This window comes from Oncorhynchus nerka, unplaced genomic scaffold, assembly GCF_034236695.1.
Source record: "Oncorhynchus nerka isolate Pitt River unplaced genomic scaffold, Oner_Uvic_2.0 unplaced_scaffold_1101, whole genome shotgun sequence".
NCBI lineage: Eukaryota > Metazoa > Chordata > Actinopteri > Salmoniformes > Salmonidae > Oncorhynchus > Oncorhynchus nerka.
This window is the reverse complement of record NW_027040217.1, coordinates 24067-41048: the sequence shown is the minus strand read 5'-3', so window position 1 is coordinate 41048 and position 16982 is coordinate 24067. Positions and strand designations below refer to the sequence as shown.

General features: G+C 46.3%; 1 protein-coding gene across 3 annotated transcripts in view; it reads left to right on the top strand.

Annotated features, from left to right (window-relative positions):
• Positions 1-13568, top strand: part of LOC115116518 (DNA cross-link repair 1C, PSO2 homolog (S. cerevisiae)) — a 37075-nt gene extending 23507 nt beyond the window's left edge. For all 3 annotated transcript variants that reach the window (XM_065016176.1, XM_065016178.1, XM_065016177.1), the window contains exons 13-14: positions 10155-10249; positions 10347-13568. In XM_065016176.1, the coding sequence (XP_064872248.1) occupies positions 10155-10249; positions 10347-11053 (802 nt within the window). In that variant the 3' untranslated portion in view covers positions 11054-13568. The remainder of the gene's footprint in view (positions 1-10154; positions 10250-10346) is intronic.
• Positions 13569-16982: the final 3414 nt, after the last annotated feature.

Genomic DNA, 16982 nt, shown 5'->3' with positions numbered 1-16982 from the left:
CACTAAACCCCAACTAAATCTTGTATTAAATCACGTGGAAATTGAGCAAGTTGAGATGGCTAAACTTCTTGGAGTAACACTAGATTGTAAACTGTCATGGTCAAAACATGTTGATACAACAGTAGCTAAGATGGATAGAAGTCTGTCCATAAGAAAGCTCTGCTCTACCTTCTTAACAACACTATCAACAAGACCGGTCCTACAGACCCTAGTTTCTACCTTCTTAACAACACTATCAACAAGGCAGCTCAACAGAACACAGAGGGTGTCCTACAGGCCCTAGTTTCTACCTTCTTAACAACACTATCAACAAGGCAGGTCCTACAGGCCCTAGTTTCTACCTTCTTAACAACACTATCAACAAGGCAGGTCCTACAGGCCCTTGTTTTGTCGCACCTGGACTACTGTTCAGTCGTGGGTCAGGTACCACAAAAAGGACTTAGGAAAATTGCAATTGTCTCAGAACAGGGAAGCATGGCTGGCCCTTGGATGTTCAGAGAGCGAATATTAATAAATATTAATTTCAATCTCTCCTGGCTCAAAGTGGAGGAGAGTGACTTCATCACTACTTTTATTTTTGAGAGGTATTGACATGTTGAATGTACCGAGCCTGTCTGTCTAAACTACTAGCACACAGCTAGGACACCCATGCATACCCCACAAGACCACCAGAGGTCTCTTCACAGTCCCCAAGTCCAGAACAGACTATGGGAGGCGCACAGTACTACATAGAGCCATGACTACATGGAACTCTATTCCACAGTACTACATAGAGCCATGACTACATGGAACTCTATTCCACATCAGGTAACTGATGCAAGCAGTAGATTTAGATTTTTAAAAACCCCTTATGGAACAGCGAGGACTGTGAAGCATTACAAACATGGGCACAGACACACGCATACACACTAACACACGCACTATACATACACATGGATGTGGTAGTGGTGGAGTAGGGGCATGAGGGCACACAGTAGGTTGTGAAAATGGTATAAACTGCCTTCAATTTGCTGGACCCCAGGAAGAGTAGCTGCTGCTTTGGCAGGAATTAATGGGGATCCATAATAAACCCCAGGAAGAGTAGCTGCTGCCTTGTCAGGAACTAATGGGGATCCATAATAAACCCCAGGAAGAGTAGCTGCTGCCTTGGCAGGAACTAATGGGGATCCATAATAAACCCCAGGAAGAGTAGCTGCTGCCTTGGCAGGAACTAATGGGGATCCATAATAAACCCCAGGAAGAGTAGCTGCTGCCTTGGCAGGCCCCAACTAATGGGGATCCATAATAAACCCCAGGAAGAGTAGCTGCTGCCTTGGCAGGAACTAATGGGGATCCATAATAAACCCCAGGAAGAGTAGCTGCTGTCTTGGCAGGAACTAATGGGGATCTATAATAAACCCCAGGAAGAGTAGCTGCTGTCTTGGCAGGAACTAATGGGGATCCATAATAAACCCCAGGAAGAGTAGCTGCTGCCTTGGCAGGAACTAATGGGGATCCATAATAAACCCCAGGAAGAGTAGCTGCTGCCTTGGCAGGAACTAATGGGGATCCATAATAAACCCCAGGAAGAGTAGCTGCTGCCTTGGCAGGAACTAATGGGGATCCATAATAAACCTCAGGAAGAGTAGCTGCTGCCTTGGCAGGAACTAATGGGGATCCATAATAAACCCCAGGAAGAGTAGCTGCTGCCTTGGCAGGAACTAATGGGGATCCATAATAAACCCCAGGAAGAGTAGCTGCTGCCTTGGCAGGAACTAATGGGGATCCATAATAAACCCCAGGAAGAGTAGCTGCTGCCTTGGCAGGAACTAATGGGGATCCATAATAAACCTCAGGAAGAGTAGCTGCTGCCTTGGCAGGAACTAATGGGGATCCATAATAAACCCCAGGAAGAGTAGCTGCTGCCTTGGCAGGAACTAATGGGGATCCATAATAAACCCCAGGAAGAGTAGCTGCTGCCTTGGCAGGAACTAATGGGGATCCATAATAAACCCCAGGAAGAGTAGCTGCTGCCTTGGCAGGAACTAATGGGGATCCATAATAAACCCCAGGAATAGTAGCTGCTGCCTTGGCAGGAACTAATGGGGATCCATAATAAACCCCAGGAAGAGTAGCTGCTGCCTTGGCAGGAACTAATGGGGATCCATAATAAACCCCAGGAAGAGTAGCTGCTGCCTTGGCAGGAACTAATGGGGATCCATAATAAACCCCAGGAAGAGTAGCTGCTGCCTTGGCAGGAACTAATGGGGATCCATAATAAACCCCAGGAAGAGTAGCTGCTGTCTTGGCAGGAACTAATGGGGATCTATAATAAACCCCAGGAAGAGTAGCTGCTGTCTTGGCAGGAACTAATGGGGATCCATAATAAACCCCAGGAAGAGTAGCTGCTGCCTTGGCAGGAACTAATGGGGATCCATAATAAACCCCAGGAAGAGTAGCTGCTGCCTTGGCAGGAACTAATGGGGATCCATAATAAACCCCAGGAAGAGTAGCTGCTGCCTTGGCAGGAACTAATGGGGATCCATAATAAACCTCAGGAAGAGTAGCTGCTGCCTTGGCAGGAACTAATGGGGATCCATAATAAACCCCAGGAAGAGTAGCTGCTGCCTTGGCAGGAACTAATGGGGATCCATAATAAACCCCAGGAAGAGTAGCTGCTGCCTTGGCTGGACCTAATGGGGATCCATAATAAACCCCAGGAAGAGTAGCTGCTGCCTTGGCAGGAACTAATGGGGATCCATAATAAACCCCAGGAAGAGTAGCTGCTGCCTTGGCAGGAACTAATGGGGATCCATAATAAACCCCAGGAAGAGTAGCTGCTGCCTTGGCAGGACCTAATGGGGATCCATAATAAACCCCAGGAAGAGTAGCTGCTGCCTTGGCAGGACCTAATGGGGATCCATAATAAACCCCAGGAAGAGTAGCTGCTGCCTTGGCAGGACCTAATGGGGATCCATAATAAACCCCAGGAAGAGTAGCTGCTGCCTTGGCAGGAACTAATGGGGATCCATAATAAACCCCAGGAAGAGTAGCTGCTGCCTTGGCAGGAACTAATGGGGATCCATAATAAACCCCAGGAAGAGTAGCTGCTGCCTTGGCAGGACCTAATGGGGATCCATAATAAACACCAGGAAGAGTAGCTGCTGCCTTGGCAGGAACTAATGGGGATCCATAATAAACCCCAGGAAGAGTAGCTGCTGCCTTGGCAGGAACTAATGAGGATCCATAATAAACACCAGGAAGAGTAGCTGCTGCCTTGGCAGGACCTAATGGGGATCCATAATAAACCCCAGGAAGAGTAGCTGCTGCCATAATAAATACAAATACCTTAGCCGGCCAACCCCCTTACACCCCAGCCCTTACCCCCAACACCCTAAAGGCGCCAGCATGCTTCAGTTCGTTGGGTTAACATCATACACTGAACTACAATATAAACACAACCATGTCAAAGGTCTGACTTTGTGACATCAGCTGATGTAAGAAGGGCTTTATAAATACATTTCATTGATTGATTTCTGGGTTCCTGTAAGGACCCTGGCAACGCTGTTCTGCACAAGCTGCAGCCTGTGGATGCTTTTTGAGGGAGAGAACAGGACTCAGGTGATGTTTCTCAGGTGAAATAATGATTTTTTTTGTTGGTCACAGGTGCCTTCAAAAAAAAAGTAGGGGCGTGGGTCAGAGAACCAGGCAGTATCTGGTGTGGGTCAGAGAACCAGGCAGTATCTGGTGTGGGTCAGAGAACCAGGCAGTATCTGGCGTGGGTCAGAGAACCAGGCAGTATCTGGCGTGGGTCAGAGAACCAGGCAGTATCTGGTGTGGGTCAGAGAACCAGGCAGTATCTGGTGTGGGTCAGAGAACCAGGCAGTATCTGGCGTGGGTCAGAGAACCAGGCAGTATCTGGCGTGGGTCAGAGAACCAGGCAGTATCTGGCGTGGGTCAGAGAACCAGGCAGTATCTGGCGTGGGTCAGAGAACCAGGCCGTATCTGGCGTGGGTCAGAGAACCAGGCAGTATCTGGCGTGGGTCAGAGAACCAGGCAGTATCTGGCGTGGGTCAGAGAACCAGGCAGTATCTGGCGTGGGTCAGAGAACCAGGCAGTATCTGGCGTGGGTCAGAGAACCAGGCAGTATCTGGCGTGGGTCAGAGAACCAGGCAGTATCTGGCGTGGGTCAGAGAACCAGGCAGTATCTGGCGTGGGTCAGAGAACCAGGCAGTATCTGGCGTGGGTCAGAGAACCAGGCAGTATCTGGCGTGGGTCAGAGAACCAGGCAGTATCTGGCGTGGGTCAGAGAACCAGGCAGTATCTGGCGTGGGTCAGAGAACCAGGCAGTATCTGGCGTGGGTCAGAGAACCAGGCAGTATCTGGCGTGGGTCAGAGAACCAGGCAGTATCTGGTGTGGGTCAGAGAACCAGTCCGTATCTGGTGTGACCACCATTTGCCTCAGGCAGCGCGACACATCTCCTTCAGAGTTGATCAGGCTGTTGATTGTGGAATGTTGTCCCACTCCTCTTCAATGGCTGCGCTAAGCTGCTGGGTATTGGGCGGGAACTGGAACACGCTGTCGTACACGTCGATCCCAGACATGCTCAATGGGTGACGTGTCTGGTGAGGATGCAGGCCATGGAAGAACTGGAACATGTTCAGCTTCCAGTAATTGTGTCCAGATCCTAGCAGCATGGGGCCGTGCTTTATCATGCTGAAACATGAGGTGATGACGGTGGATGAATGGCACGACAATGGGCCTCAGGATCTGTGCACTCATTGTCATTGATAAAACGTAATTGTGTTCGTTGTCTGTAGTTTATGCCTGCCCATATCATAGCGCCCCATAGTGACAGTGGGGTTATGGCCCCATAGTGACAGTGGGGTTATGGCCCCATAGTGACAGTGGGGTTATGGCCCCATAGTGACAGTGGGGTTATGGCCCCATAGTGACAGTGGGGTTATGGCCCCATAGTGACAGTGGGGTTATGGCCCCATAGTGACAGTGGGGTTATGGCCCCATAGTGACAGTGGGGTTATGGCCCCATAGTGACAGTGGGGTTATGGCCCCATAGTGACAGTGGGGTTATGGCCCCATAGTGACAGTGGGGTTATGGCCCCATAGTGACAGTGAGGTTATGGCCCCATAGTGACAGTGGGGTTATGGCCCCATAGTGACAGTGGGGTTATGGCCCCATAGTGACAGTGGGGTTATGGCCCCATAGTGACAGTGGGGTTATGGCCCCATAGTGACAGTGGGGTTATGGCCCCATAGTGACAGTGGGGTTATGGCCCCATAGTGACAGTGGGGTTATGGCCCCATAGTGACAGTGGGGTTATGGCCCCATAGTGACAGTGGGGTTATGGCCCCATAGTGACAGTGGGGTTATGGCCCCATGGTGAGAGTGGGGTTATGGCCCCATGGTGACAGTGGGGTTATGGCCCCATGGTGACAGTGGGGTTATGGCCCCATGGTGACAGTGACAGGGGGTTATGGCCCCATGGTGACAGTGGGGTTATGGCCCCATGGTGACAGTGGGGTTATGGCCCCATGGTGACAGTGGGGTTATGGCCCCATGGTGACAGTGGGGTTATGGCCCCATGGTGACAGTGGGATTATGGCCCCATGGTGACAGTGGGGTTATGGCCCCATAGTGACAGTGGGGTTATGGCCCCATAGTGACAGTGGGGTTATGGCCCCATAGTGACAGTGGGGTTATGGCCCCATAGTGACAGTGGGGTTATGGCCCCATAGTGACAGTGGGGTTATGGCCCCATGGTGACAGTGGGGTTATGGCCCCATGGTGACAGTGGGGTTATGGCCCCATGGTGACAGTGGGGTTATGGCCCCATGGTGACAGTGGGGTTATGGCCCCATGGTGACAGTGGGGTTATGGCCCCATGGTGACAGTGGGGTTATGGCCCCATGGTGACAGTGGGGTTATGGCCCCATGGTGACAGTGGGGTTATGGCCCCATGGTGACAGTGGGGTTATGGCCCCATGGTGACAGTGGGATTATGGCCCCATGGTGACAGTGGGGTTATGGCCCCATGGTGACAGTGGGGTTATGGCCCCATGGTGACAGTGGGGTTATGGCCCCATGGTGACAGTGGGGTTATGGCCCCATGGTGACAGTGGGGTTATGGCCCCATGGTGACAGTGGGGTTATGGCCCCATAGTGACAGTGGGGTTATGGCCCCATAGTGACAGTGGGGTTATGGCCCCATAGTGACAGTGGGGTGATGTTCACAACGTTATCAGCAAACCACTCGCCCACCACAACACTATAAAAGCTATCTGCCAGGTACAGTTGAAATCACGATTCCTCCGTGAAAGCACATTTCTCCAGCGTGCCGAACTGCAGTCGGGTCAAGACCCTGCTGAGGACGACGAGCACGCAGATGAGCTTCCCCAAGGCGGTTTCTTATAGTTTGTGCAGAACTTCTACTGTTTCATCAGCTGTCCGGGTGGCTGGTCTCAGATGGTCTCGCAGGTGAAGAAGTCAGATGTGGAGGTCCTTGGCTGGTGTGGTTACACGTGGTCTGAGGTGAAGAAGTCAGATGTGGAGGTCCTTGGCTGGTGTGGTTACACGTGGTCTGAGGTGAAGAAGTCAGATGTGGAGGTCCTTGGCTGGTGTGGTTACACGTGGTCTGAGGTGAAGAAGTCAGATGTGGAGGTCCTTGGCTGGTGTGGTTACACGTGGTCTGAGGTGAAGAAGTCAGATGTGGAGGTCCTTGGCTGGTGTGGTTACACGTGGTCTGCGGTTGTGAGGCTGGTTGGACGTACTGCCAAGTTCTCTAAAATGACGTTGGAGGCGGCTTATGGTAGAGATATTAACAAATGATCTGGCAACAGCTCTGGTGGATATTCCTGCAGTCAGCATGCTCCAATTGCATGCTCCCTCAACATGAGAGCTCTGTGTTGTGTGACAAAACGGCACATTTTAGAATGGCCTTTTATTGTCCCCAGCACGAGGTGCACCTGTGTAATGATAATTCTGTTCAAATCAGCTTCTTGATATGCCACACCTGTCAGGTGGATGGATTATCTTGGCAAATGAGAAATACTCACTAACAGGAATGTCAAATCTATTCACAACATTTGAGAAATGTTTTTTTTTTATGCATTTGGAACTTTTCTGGGATCTTTTTATTTCAGCTCCTGAAACATGGGACCAACACTTTACAAGTTGTGTTAATATTTTTGTTCAGTGTATGAACTCTACCGTACTGTTTCGGCTGGGAAGCATGCGGATGTCTTAACCCTTAGACCCAATGCTGTTGAATCCATGACAGGACTGTGGAGAATTAGGGCTGTTTGTGTGTGGACAGTGCATTGGGAAAGTATTCAGACCCCTTCACCTTTTCTTTGCCTTATTCTAAAATGGATTCAATGTTTTTTTTCCTCATACCCCCATAATAACAAAGCAAAAACAGGTTAAGACATTTTTTGCAAATGTATCAAATATTTAAAAAATATCACATTTATATAAGTATTCAGACCCTTTACTCAATACTTTGAAGCACCTTTGGCAGAGATTATAGCCTCAAGTCTTCTTGGGTATGATGCTACAAGTTTGGCACACCTGTATTTGTGGAGGTTCTCCCATTCTTCTCTGCAGATCCTCTCAAGCTCTGTCGGGTTGGATGGGGAACGTCGCTGCGCAGCTATTTTCAGGTCTCTCCAGAGATGTTTGATCAGGTTCAAGTCCGGGGTCTGGCTGGGCCACTCAAGGACATTCAGAGACTTGTCCCAAAGCCACTCCTGCGTTGGCTTGGCTGTGTGCTTAGGGCCGTTGTCTTGTTGAAAGGTGAACCTTCGCCCCAGTCTGATGTCCTAAGGATCTCTCTGTACTTTGCTCCGTTCATCTCTCCCTAGATCCTGACTAGTCTCTCAGTCCCTGCCGCTGAAAAACACCACCATAGCATGATGCTGCCACCACCATGCTTCACCGTAGGGATGGTATTGTCCAGGTGATGAGCGGCGCCTGGTTTTCTCCAGACGTGACACTTGGCATTCAGGCCAAATAGTTCAATCTTGTTTCTCATGGTCTGAGAATCCTTTAGGTGCCTTTTGGCAAACTTCAAGCGTGCTGTCGTGCCTTTAACAGAGGAGTGGCTTCCGTCTGGCCACTCTACCATAAAGGCCTGATTGGTGGAGTGCTGCAGAGATGGTTGTCCTTCTGGAAGGTTCTCCAATCTCCACAGAGGAACTCTGGAGCTCTGTCAGAGCGACCATCGGGTTCTTGGTCACCTCCCTGACTGGGCGGCCAGCTCTAGGAAGTGTCTTGGTGGTTCCAAACTTCTTCCATTGAAGAATGATGGAGACCACTGTGTTCTTGGGGACCTTCAATACTGCAGATGTCTTTTGGTACCTTTCCCCAGATCTGTGCCTCGACACAATCCTCTCTCTGAGCTCTACGGAGGATTCCTTCAACCTCGTGGGTTTTGCTCTACCTGTCAAGTGCGAGCCTTTCCTAATCATTTACCACAGGTGGACTCCCAAGTTGTAGAAACATCGATGATGAATGGAAACAGGATGCACCTGAGCTCAATTGAGTCTCAGAGCAAAGGGTCTGAATACTAATCAGGTCTGACCCTGATGTGAATCAGCTTTCTGTGTAGATGGATTGAATAATTGCAGAAAGGGTCTGAATACTAATCAGGTCTGACCCTGATGTGAATCAGCTTTCTGTGTAGATGGATTGAATAATTGCAGAAAGGGTCTGAATACTAATCAGGTCTGACCCTGATGTGAATCAGCTTTCTGTGTAGATGGATTGAATAATTGCAGAAAGGGTCTGAATACTAATCAGGTCTGACCCTGATGTGAATCAGCTTTCTGTGTAGATGGATTGAATAATTGCAGAAAGGGTCTGAATACTAATCAGGTCTGACCCTGATGTGAATCAGCTTTCTGTGTAGATGGATTGAATCATTGCAGAAAGGGTCTGAATACTAATCAGGTCTGACCCTGATGTGAATCAGCTTTCTGTGTAGATGGATTGAATAATTGCAGAAAGGGTCTGAATACTAATCAGGTCTGACCCTGATGTGAATCAGCTTTCTGTGTAGATGGATTGAATAATTGCAGAAAGGGTCTGAATACTAATCAGGTCTGACCCTGATGTGAATCAGCTTTCTGTGTAGATGGATTGAATAATTGCAGAAAGGGTCTGAATACTAATCAGGTCTGACCCTGATGTGAATCAGCTTTCTGTGTAGATGGATTGAATAATTGCAGAAAGGGTCTGAATACTAATCAGGTCTGACCCTGATGTGAATCAGCTTTCTGTGTAGATGGATTGAATAATTGCAGAAAGGGTCTGAATACTAATCAGGTCTGACCCTGATGTGAATCAGCTTTCTGTATAGATGGATTGAATCATTGTTTTCCTCCATTGTAGAATAAGACTGTAACCTAACAACATGTGGAACAAGGAAGGGGGTCTGAATACTTTCCAAATGCACTGCATTAGTTACCATATGTGTGTGAATGTGTAACCGTGTGAATGTGTTACCGTGTGTCTCCAGGTTGAAGTCTGTGTGTAACCGTGTGTCTCCAGGCTGATGTCTGTGTGTGACCGTGTGTCTCCAGGCTGAAGTCTATGTGTAACCGTGTATCTCCAGGCTGAAGTCTGTGTGTGTATGTGTAACCGTATGTCTCCAGGCTGAAGTCTATGTGTAACCGTATGTCTCCAGGCTGAAGTCTATGTGTAACCGTGTGTCTCCAGGCTGAAGTCTATGTGTAACCGTGTGTCTCCAGGCTGAAGTCTATGTGTAACCGTGTGTCTCCAGGCTGAAGTCTGTGTAACCGTGTGTCTCCAGGCTGAAGTCTGTGTGTAACCGTGTGTCTCCAGGTTGAAGTCTATGTGTAACCGTGTGTCTCCAGGCTGAAGTCTATGTGTAACCGTGTGTCTCCAGGCTGAAGTCTGTAACCGTGTGTCTCCAGGCTGAAGTCTATGTGTAACCGTGTGTCTCCAGGCTGAAGTCTATGTGTAACCGTGTGTCTCCAGGCTGAAGTCTATGTGTAACCGTGTGTCTCCAGGCTGAAGTCTGTGTAACCGTATGTCTCCAGGCTGAAGTCTGTGTAACCGTGTGTCTCCAGGCTGAAGTCTATGTGTAACCGTGTGTCTCCAGGCTGAAGTCTATGTGTAACCGTGTGTCTCCAGGCTGAAGTCTATGTGTAGGGACCGGTCCTCCTCGGCTGTGATCTACAGACCTCTGGGAACACTGAAACGCACCAGACCAGAGCAGCACACCCACGGTGAGACTCTCTCTCCTGACCACAGCCAGCTATCCCTTCCAACCAGCCTTTCTACATTATTTCACTGCTTTGTGATTGGCTCTGTTGTTTATACCAGGTGTGGACTGTGCCGATTGGCTGTTTGAGGGGGCGGACCTGGCCCCTGTCAGGAAGAGGGTGATGATGCAGGAGGCCACACCCACAACGCTCCCTAACCCCCCCGACGAACCTCTACCCCTAACACACATACCTCTCATCACAGGAGACTACATGGACTGTACCGAATCTAATGATGATGATGAGGAGGAGAGAGACCTGGAGGAAGAAGAGAGAGGTGGGGAGAGAGACGAGGGGTCTGTGTCTAATTCTGGCACCCCTCCTCCTCGCTGGGAGGAGTTTTTCACCACGGAGATACTGACGGACAGCCAGACCAGCCAACCACACTCCTGCTCGCACACAAGCCCCTCTCACTCCACACTCACAGGCTCCCAGACCCCAGAGCTGTTTGTTGATGACTACGCCAAACTCCCCTCGCCGTCAATTCCTCTCTCGGCTGGGCGAGGCCTGAGTCAGGCTGAAAGCATGCTCATCCAATCAGAAGACCGGTGTCAGGGAGATGCATTGACCAATCTGGATGCTGGGGGGGAGGAGAGTGGCAGCCACACTCACCAATCAGAGCCAACGGAGTCTCAGGTGTCATCAGACTTTGACATCCCGTCTACGCCGGAGTCACACACACCTGGACCAGACGACCTCAGCGATCTGTACAGGAGACTGGCCGCTGGAGAGGAAGTGGTCACCAGGACAGGAAGTCAGGCCCTCTGACCCCGTCTACGCCGGAGTCACACACACCTGGACCAGACGACCTCAGCGATCTGTACAGGAGACTGGCCGCTGGAGAGGAAGTGGTCACCAGGACAGGAAGTCAGGCCCTCTGACCCCGTCTACGCCGGAGTCACACACACCTGGACCAGACGACCTCAGCGATCTGTACAGGAGACTGGCCGCTGGAGAGGAAGTGGTCACCAGGACAGGAAGTCAGTCTCTCTGACCCCGTCTACCTCTTTGTATATAGACCGAGGGAAGAGGAAGCGAGACATTCCACCCACTAGTTTCTTCTGATTCTTATACAGTCAATGAGCTGAACAGACCAAACCCAGCTGCTAATGCATTGGTGCCTATGGGAGAGCAATCACCTTAAGCAGAACGGAACTTTGTGGCCATGATATACAGTAGCTTAGTAATGTCCGAACCTTAACTCTGATCATTCCATCCAGGTGACCACTTTAAAATGGTGGAAGCCCTCAATGTCCAGGTTATGTGTAAGAGGAGTCCATCTCTGTTATAGAGTTGATGGATGATTGTGGGTTCTTGACAATGTCTTCCTCACCCAGAAAATAGTCGACTTGAAGTTGGACAAAAACAGACAATTGATTAATGCATATATACGATTTTATGTGTGGGTCCATAGCATTATCTACACAGACCATATCCATGCCCTACTTTGTTATAGAGACACCATAGTCATGCCCTACTTTGTTATAGAGACACCATAGTCATGCCCTATATACGCCTGGCCTATCAGGGCCAAGAGAAACCACAGCTACTCCTCGACCACCCTGGGAAATGTTCAGTAGGGAAGTAACAGTCTTTCTGCGGTCTCTCAACTGGAGTCTGCTCCTGCCAGGCTAACGCAGTTCTGTAGAGAATAAAGTCTGTTGTAGCTGTTCTGAACGGTAGAGAATAAAGTCTGTTGTAGCCGTTCTGAACTGTAGAGAATAAAGTCTGTTGTAGCTGTTCTGAACTGTAGAGAATAAAGTCTGTTGTAGCCGTTCTGAACTGTAGAGAATAAAGTCTGTTGTAGCTGTTCTGAACTGTAGAGAATAAAGTCTGTTGTAGCTGTTCTGAACTGTAGAGAATAAAGTCTGTTGTAGCTGAACTGTAGAGAATAAAGTCTGTTGTAGCTGTTCTGAACTGTAGAGAATAAAGTCTGTTGTAGCTGAACTGTAGAGAATAAAGTCTGTTGTAGCTGTTCTGAACTGTAGAGAATAAAGTCTGTTGTAGCTGAACTGTAGAGAATAGTCTGTTGTAGCCGTTCTGAACTGTAGAGAATAAAGTCTGTTGTAGCCGTTCTGAACTGTAGAGAATAAAGTCTGTTGTAGCTGTTCTGAACTGTAGAGAATAAAGTCTGTTGTAGCTGTTCTGAACTGTAGAGAATAAAGTCTGTTGTAGCTGTTCTGAACTGTAGAGAATAAAGTCTGTTGTAGCTGAACTGTAGAGAATAAAGTCTGTTGTAGCCGTTCTGAACTGTAGAGAATAAAGTCTGTTGTAGCCGTTCTGAACTGTAGAGAATAAAGTCTGTTGTAGCCGTTCTGAACTGTAGAGAATAAAGTCTGTTGTAGCCGTTCTGAACTGTAGAGAATAGTCTGTTGTAGCTGAACTGTAGAGAATAAAGTCTGTTGTAGCTGTTCTGAACTGTAGAGAATAAAGTCTGTTGTAGCCGTTCTGAACTGTAGAGAATAAAGTCTGTTGTAGCTGAACTGTAGAGAATAAAGTCTGTTGTAGCTGTTCTGAACTGTAGAGAATAAAGTCTGTTGTAGCTGAACTGTAGAGAATAAAGTCTGTTGTAGCCGTTCTGAACTGTAGAGAATAAAGTCTGTTGTAGCTGAACTGTAGAGAATAAAGTCTGTTGTAGCTGTTCTGAACTGTAGAGAATAAAGTCTGTTGTAGCTGTTCTGAACTGTAGAGAATAAAGTCTGTTGTAGCCGTTCTGAACTGTAGAGAATAAAGTCTGTTGTAGCTGTTCTGAACTGTAGAGAATAAAGTCTGTTGTAGCTGTTCTGAACTGTAGAGAATAAAGTCTGTTGTAGCCGTTCTGAACTGTAGAGAATAAAGTCTGTTGTAGCCGTTCTGAACTGTAGAGAATAAAGTCTGTTGTAGCCGTTCTGAACTGTAGAGAATAAAGTCTGTTGTAGCCGTTCTGAACTGTAGAGAATAAAGTCTGTTGTAGCTGTTCTGAACTGTAGAGAATAAAGTCTGTTGTAGCCGTTCTGAACTGTAGAGAATAAAGTCTGTTGTAGCCGTTCTGAACTGTAGAGAATAAAGTCTGTTGTAGCTGTTCTGAACTGTAGAGAATAAAGTCTGTTGTAGCTGTTCTGAACTGTAGAGAATAAAGTCTGTTGTAGCTGAACTGTAGAGAATAAAGTCTGTTGTAGCTGAACTGTAGAGAATAAAGTCTGTTGTAGCTGAACTGTAGAGAATAAAGTCTGTTGTAGCTGAACTGTAGAGAATAAAGTCTGTTGTAGCTGAACTGTAGAGAATAAAGTCTGGTGTAGCTGAACTGTAGAGAATAAAGTCTGTTGTAGCCGTTCTGAACTGTAGAGAATAAAGTCTGTTGTAGCCGTTCTGAACTGTAGAGAATAAAGTCTGTTGTAGCCGTTCTGAACTGTAGAGAATAAAGTCTGTTGTAGCCGTTCTGAACTGTAGAGAATAAAGTCTGTTGTAGCTGAACTGTAGAGAATAAAGTCTGTTGTAGCCGTTCTGAACTGTAGAGAATAAAGTCTGTTGTAGCTGAACTGTAGAGAATAAAGTCTGTTGTAGCTGAACTGTAGAGAATAAAGTCTGTTGTAGCCGTTCTGAACTGTAGAGAATAAAGTCTGTTGTAGCTGTTCTGAACTGTAGAGAATAAAGTCTGTTGTAGCTGTTCTGAACTGTAGAGAATAAAGTATGTTGTAGCCGTTCTGAACTGTAGAGAATAAAGTCTGTTGTAGCCGTTCTGAACTGTAGAGAATAAAGTCTGTTGTAGCTGTTCTGAACTGTAGAGAATAAAGTCTGTTGTAGCCGTTCTGAACTGTAGAGAATAAAGTCTGTTGTAGCTGAACTGTAGAGAATAAAGTCTGTTGTAGCTGTTCTGAACTGTAGAGAATAAAGTCTGTTGTAGCTGAACTGTAGAGAATAAAGTCTGTTGTAGCTGAACTGTAGAGAATAAAGTCTGTTGTAGCTGAACTGTAGAGAATAAAGTCTGTTGTAGCTGAACTGTAGAGAATAAAGTCTGTTGTAGCTGAACTGTAGAGAATAAAGTCTGTTGTAGCTGAACTGTAGAGAATAAAGTCTGTTGTAGCCGTTCTGAACTGTAGAGAATAAAGTCTGTTGTAGCCGTTCTGAACTGTAGAGAATAAAGTCTGTTGTAGCCGTTCTGAACTGTAGAGAATAAAGTCTGTTGTAGCCGTTCTGAACTGTAGAGAATAAAGTCTGTTGTAGCTGAACTGTAGAGAATAAAGTCTGTTGTAGCCGTTCTGAACTGTAGAGAATAAAGTCTGTTGTAGCTGAACTGTAGAGAATAAAGTCTGTTGTAGCTGAACTGTAGAGAATAAAGTCTGTTGTAGCTGAACTGTAGAGAATAAAGTCTGTTGTAGCTGTTCTGAACTGTAGAGAATAAAGTCTGTTGTAGCTGTTCTGAACTGTAGAGAATAAAGTATGTTGTAGCCGTTCTGAACTGTAGAGAATAAAGTCTGTTGTAGCCGTTCTGAACTGTAGAGAATAAAGTCTGTTGTAGCTGTTCTGAACTGTAGAGAATAAAGTCTGTTGTAGCCGTTCTGAACTGTAGAGAATAAAGTCTGTTGTAGCTGAACTGTAGAGAATAAAGTCTGTTGTAGCTGTTCTGAACTGTAGAGAATAAAGTCTGTTGTAGCTGAACTGTAGAGAATAAAGTCTGTTGTAGCTGAACTGTAGAGAATAAAGTCTGTTGTAGCTGAACTGTAGAGAATAAAGTCTGTTGTAGCTGAACTGTAGAGAATAAAGTCTGTTGTAGCTGAACTGTAGAGAATAAAGTCTGTTGTAGCTGAACTGTAGAGAATAAAGTCTGTTGTAGCCGTTCTGAACTGTAGAGAATAAAGTCTGTTGTAGCCGTTCTGAACTGTAGAGAATAAAGTCTGTTGTAGCCGTTCTGAACTGTAGAGAATAAAGTCTGTTGTAGCCGTTCTGAACTGTAGAGAATAAAGTCTGTTGTAGCTGAACTGTAGAGAATAAAGTCTGTTGTAGCCGTTCTGAACTGTAGAGAATAAAGTCTGTTGTAGCTGAACTGTAGAGAATAAAGTCTGTTGTAGCTGAACTGTAGAGAATAAAGTCTGTTGTAGCCGTTCTGAACTGTAGAGAATAAAGTCTGTTGTAGCCGTTCTGAACTGTAGAGAATAAAGTCTGTTGTAGCCGTTCTGAACTGTAGAGAATAAAGTCTGTTGTAGCTGAACTGTAGAGAATAAAGTCTGTTGTAGCCGTTCTGAACTGTAGAGAATAAAGTCTGTTGTAGCCGTTCTGAACTGTAGAGAATAAAGTCTGTTGTAGCCGTTCTGAACTGTAGAGAATAAAGTCTGTTGTAGCTTCTGAACTGTAGAGAATAAAGTCTGTTGTAGCCGTTCTGAACTGTAGAGAATAAAGTCTGTTGTAGCTGTTCTGAACTGTAGAGAATAAAGTCTGTTGTAGCTGTTCTGAACTGTAGAGAATAAAGTCTGTTGTAGCTTCTGAACTGTAGAGAATAAAGTCTGTTGTAGCTGAACTGTAGAGAATAAAGTCTGTTGTAGCCGTTCTGAACTGTAGAGAATAAAGTCTGTTGTAGCCGTTCTGAACTGTAGAGAATAAAGTCTGTTGTAGCTGTTCTGAACTGTAGAGAATAAAGTCTGTTGTAGCTGTTCTGAACTGTAGAGAATAAAGTCTGTTGTAGCCGTTCTGAACTGTAGAGAATAAAGTCTGTTGTAGCTGAACTGTAGAGAATAAAGTCTGTTGTAGCTGAACTGTAGAGAATAAAGTCTGTTGTAGCTGTTCTGAACTGTAGAGAATAAAGTCTGTTGTAGCCGTTCTGAACTGTAGAGAATAAAGTCTGTTGTAGCTGAACTGTAGAGAATAAAGTCTGTTGTAGCTGTTCTGAACTGTAGAGAATAAAGTCTGTTGTAGCTGTTCTGAACTGTAGAGAATAAAGTCTGTTGTAGCTGAACTGTAGAGAATAAAGTCTGTTGTAGCTGAACTGTAGAGAATAAAGTCTGTTGTAGCTGAACTGTAGAGAATAAAGTCTGTTGTAGCCGTTCTGAACTGTAGAGAATAAAGTCTGTTGTAGCTGTTCTGAACTGTAGAGAATAAAGTCTGTTGTAGCCGTTCTGAACTGTAGAGAATAAAGTCTGTTGTAGCTGAACTGTAGAGAATAAAGTCTGTTGTAGCTGAACTGTAGAGAATAAAGTCTGTTGTAGCTGAACTGTAGAGAATAAAGTCTGTTGTAGCTGTTCTGAACTGTAGAGAATAAAGTCTGTTGTAGCCGTTCTGAACTGTAGAGAATAAAGTCTGTTGTAGCTGAACTGTAGAGAATAAAGTCTGTTGTAGCTGTTCTGAACGGTAGAGAATAAAGTCTGTTGTAGCTGAACTGTAGAGAATAAAGTCTGTTGTAGCTGAACTGTAGAGAATAAAGTCTGTTGTAGCTGAACTGTAGAGAATAAAGTCTGTTGTAGCTGTTCTGAACTGTAGAGAATAAAGTCTGTTGTAGCTGTTCTGAACTGTAGAGAATAAAGTCTGTTGTAGCCGTTCTGAACTGTAGAGAATAAAGTCTGTTGTAGCCGTTCTGAACTGTAGAGAATAAAGTCTGTTGTAGCTGAACTGTAGAGAATAAAGTCTGTTGTAGCCGTTCTGAACTGTAGAGAATAAAGTCTGTTGTAGCTGAACTGTAGAGAATAAAGTCTGTTGTAGCTGAACTGTAGAGAATAAAGGAACCAAG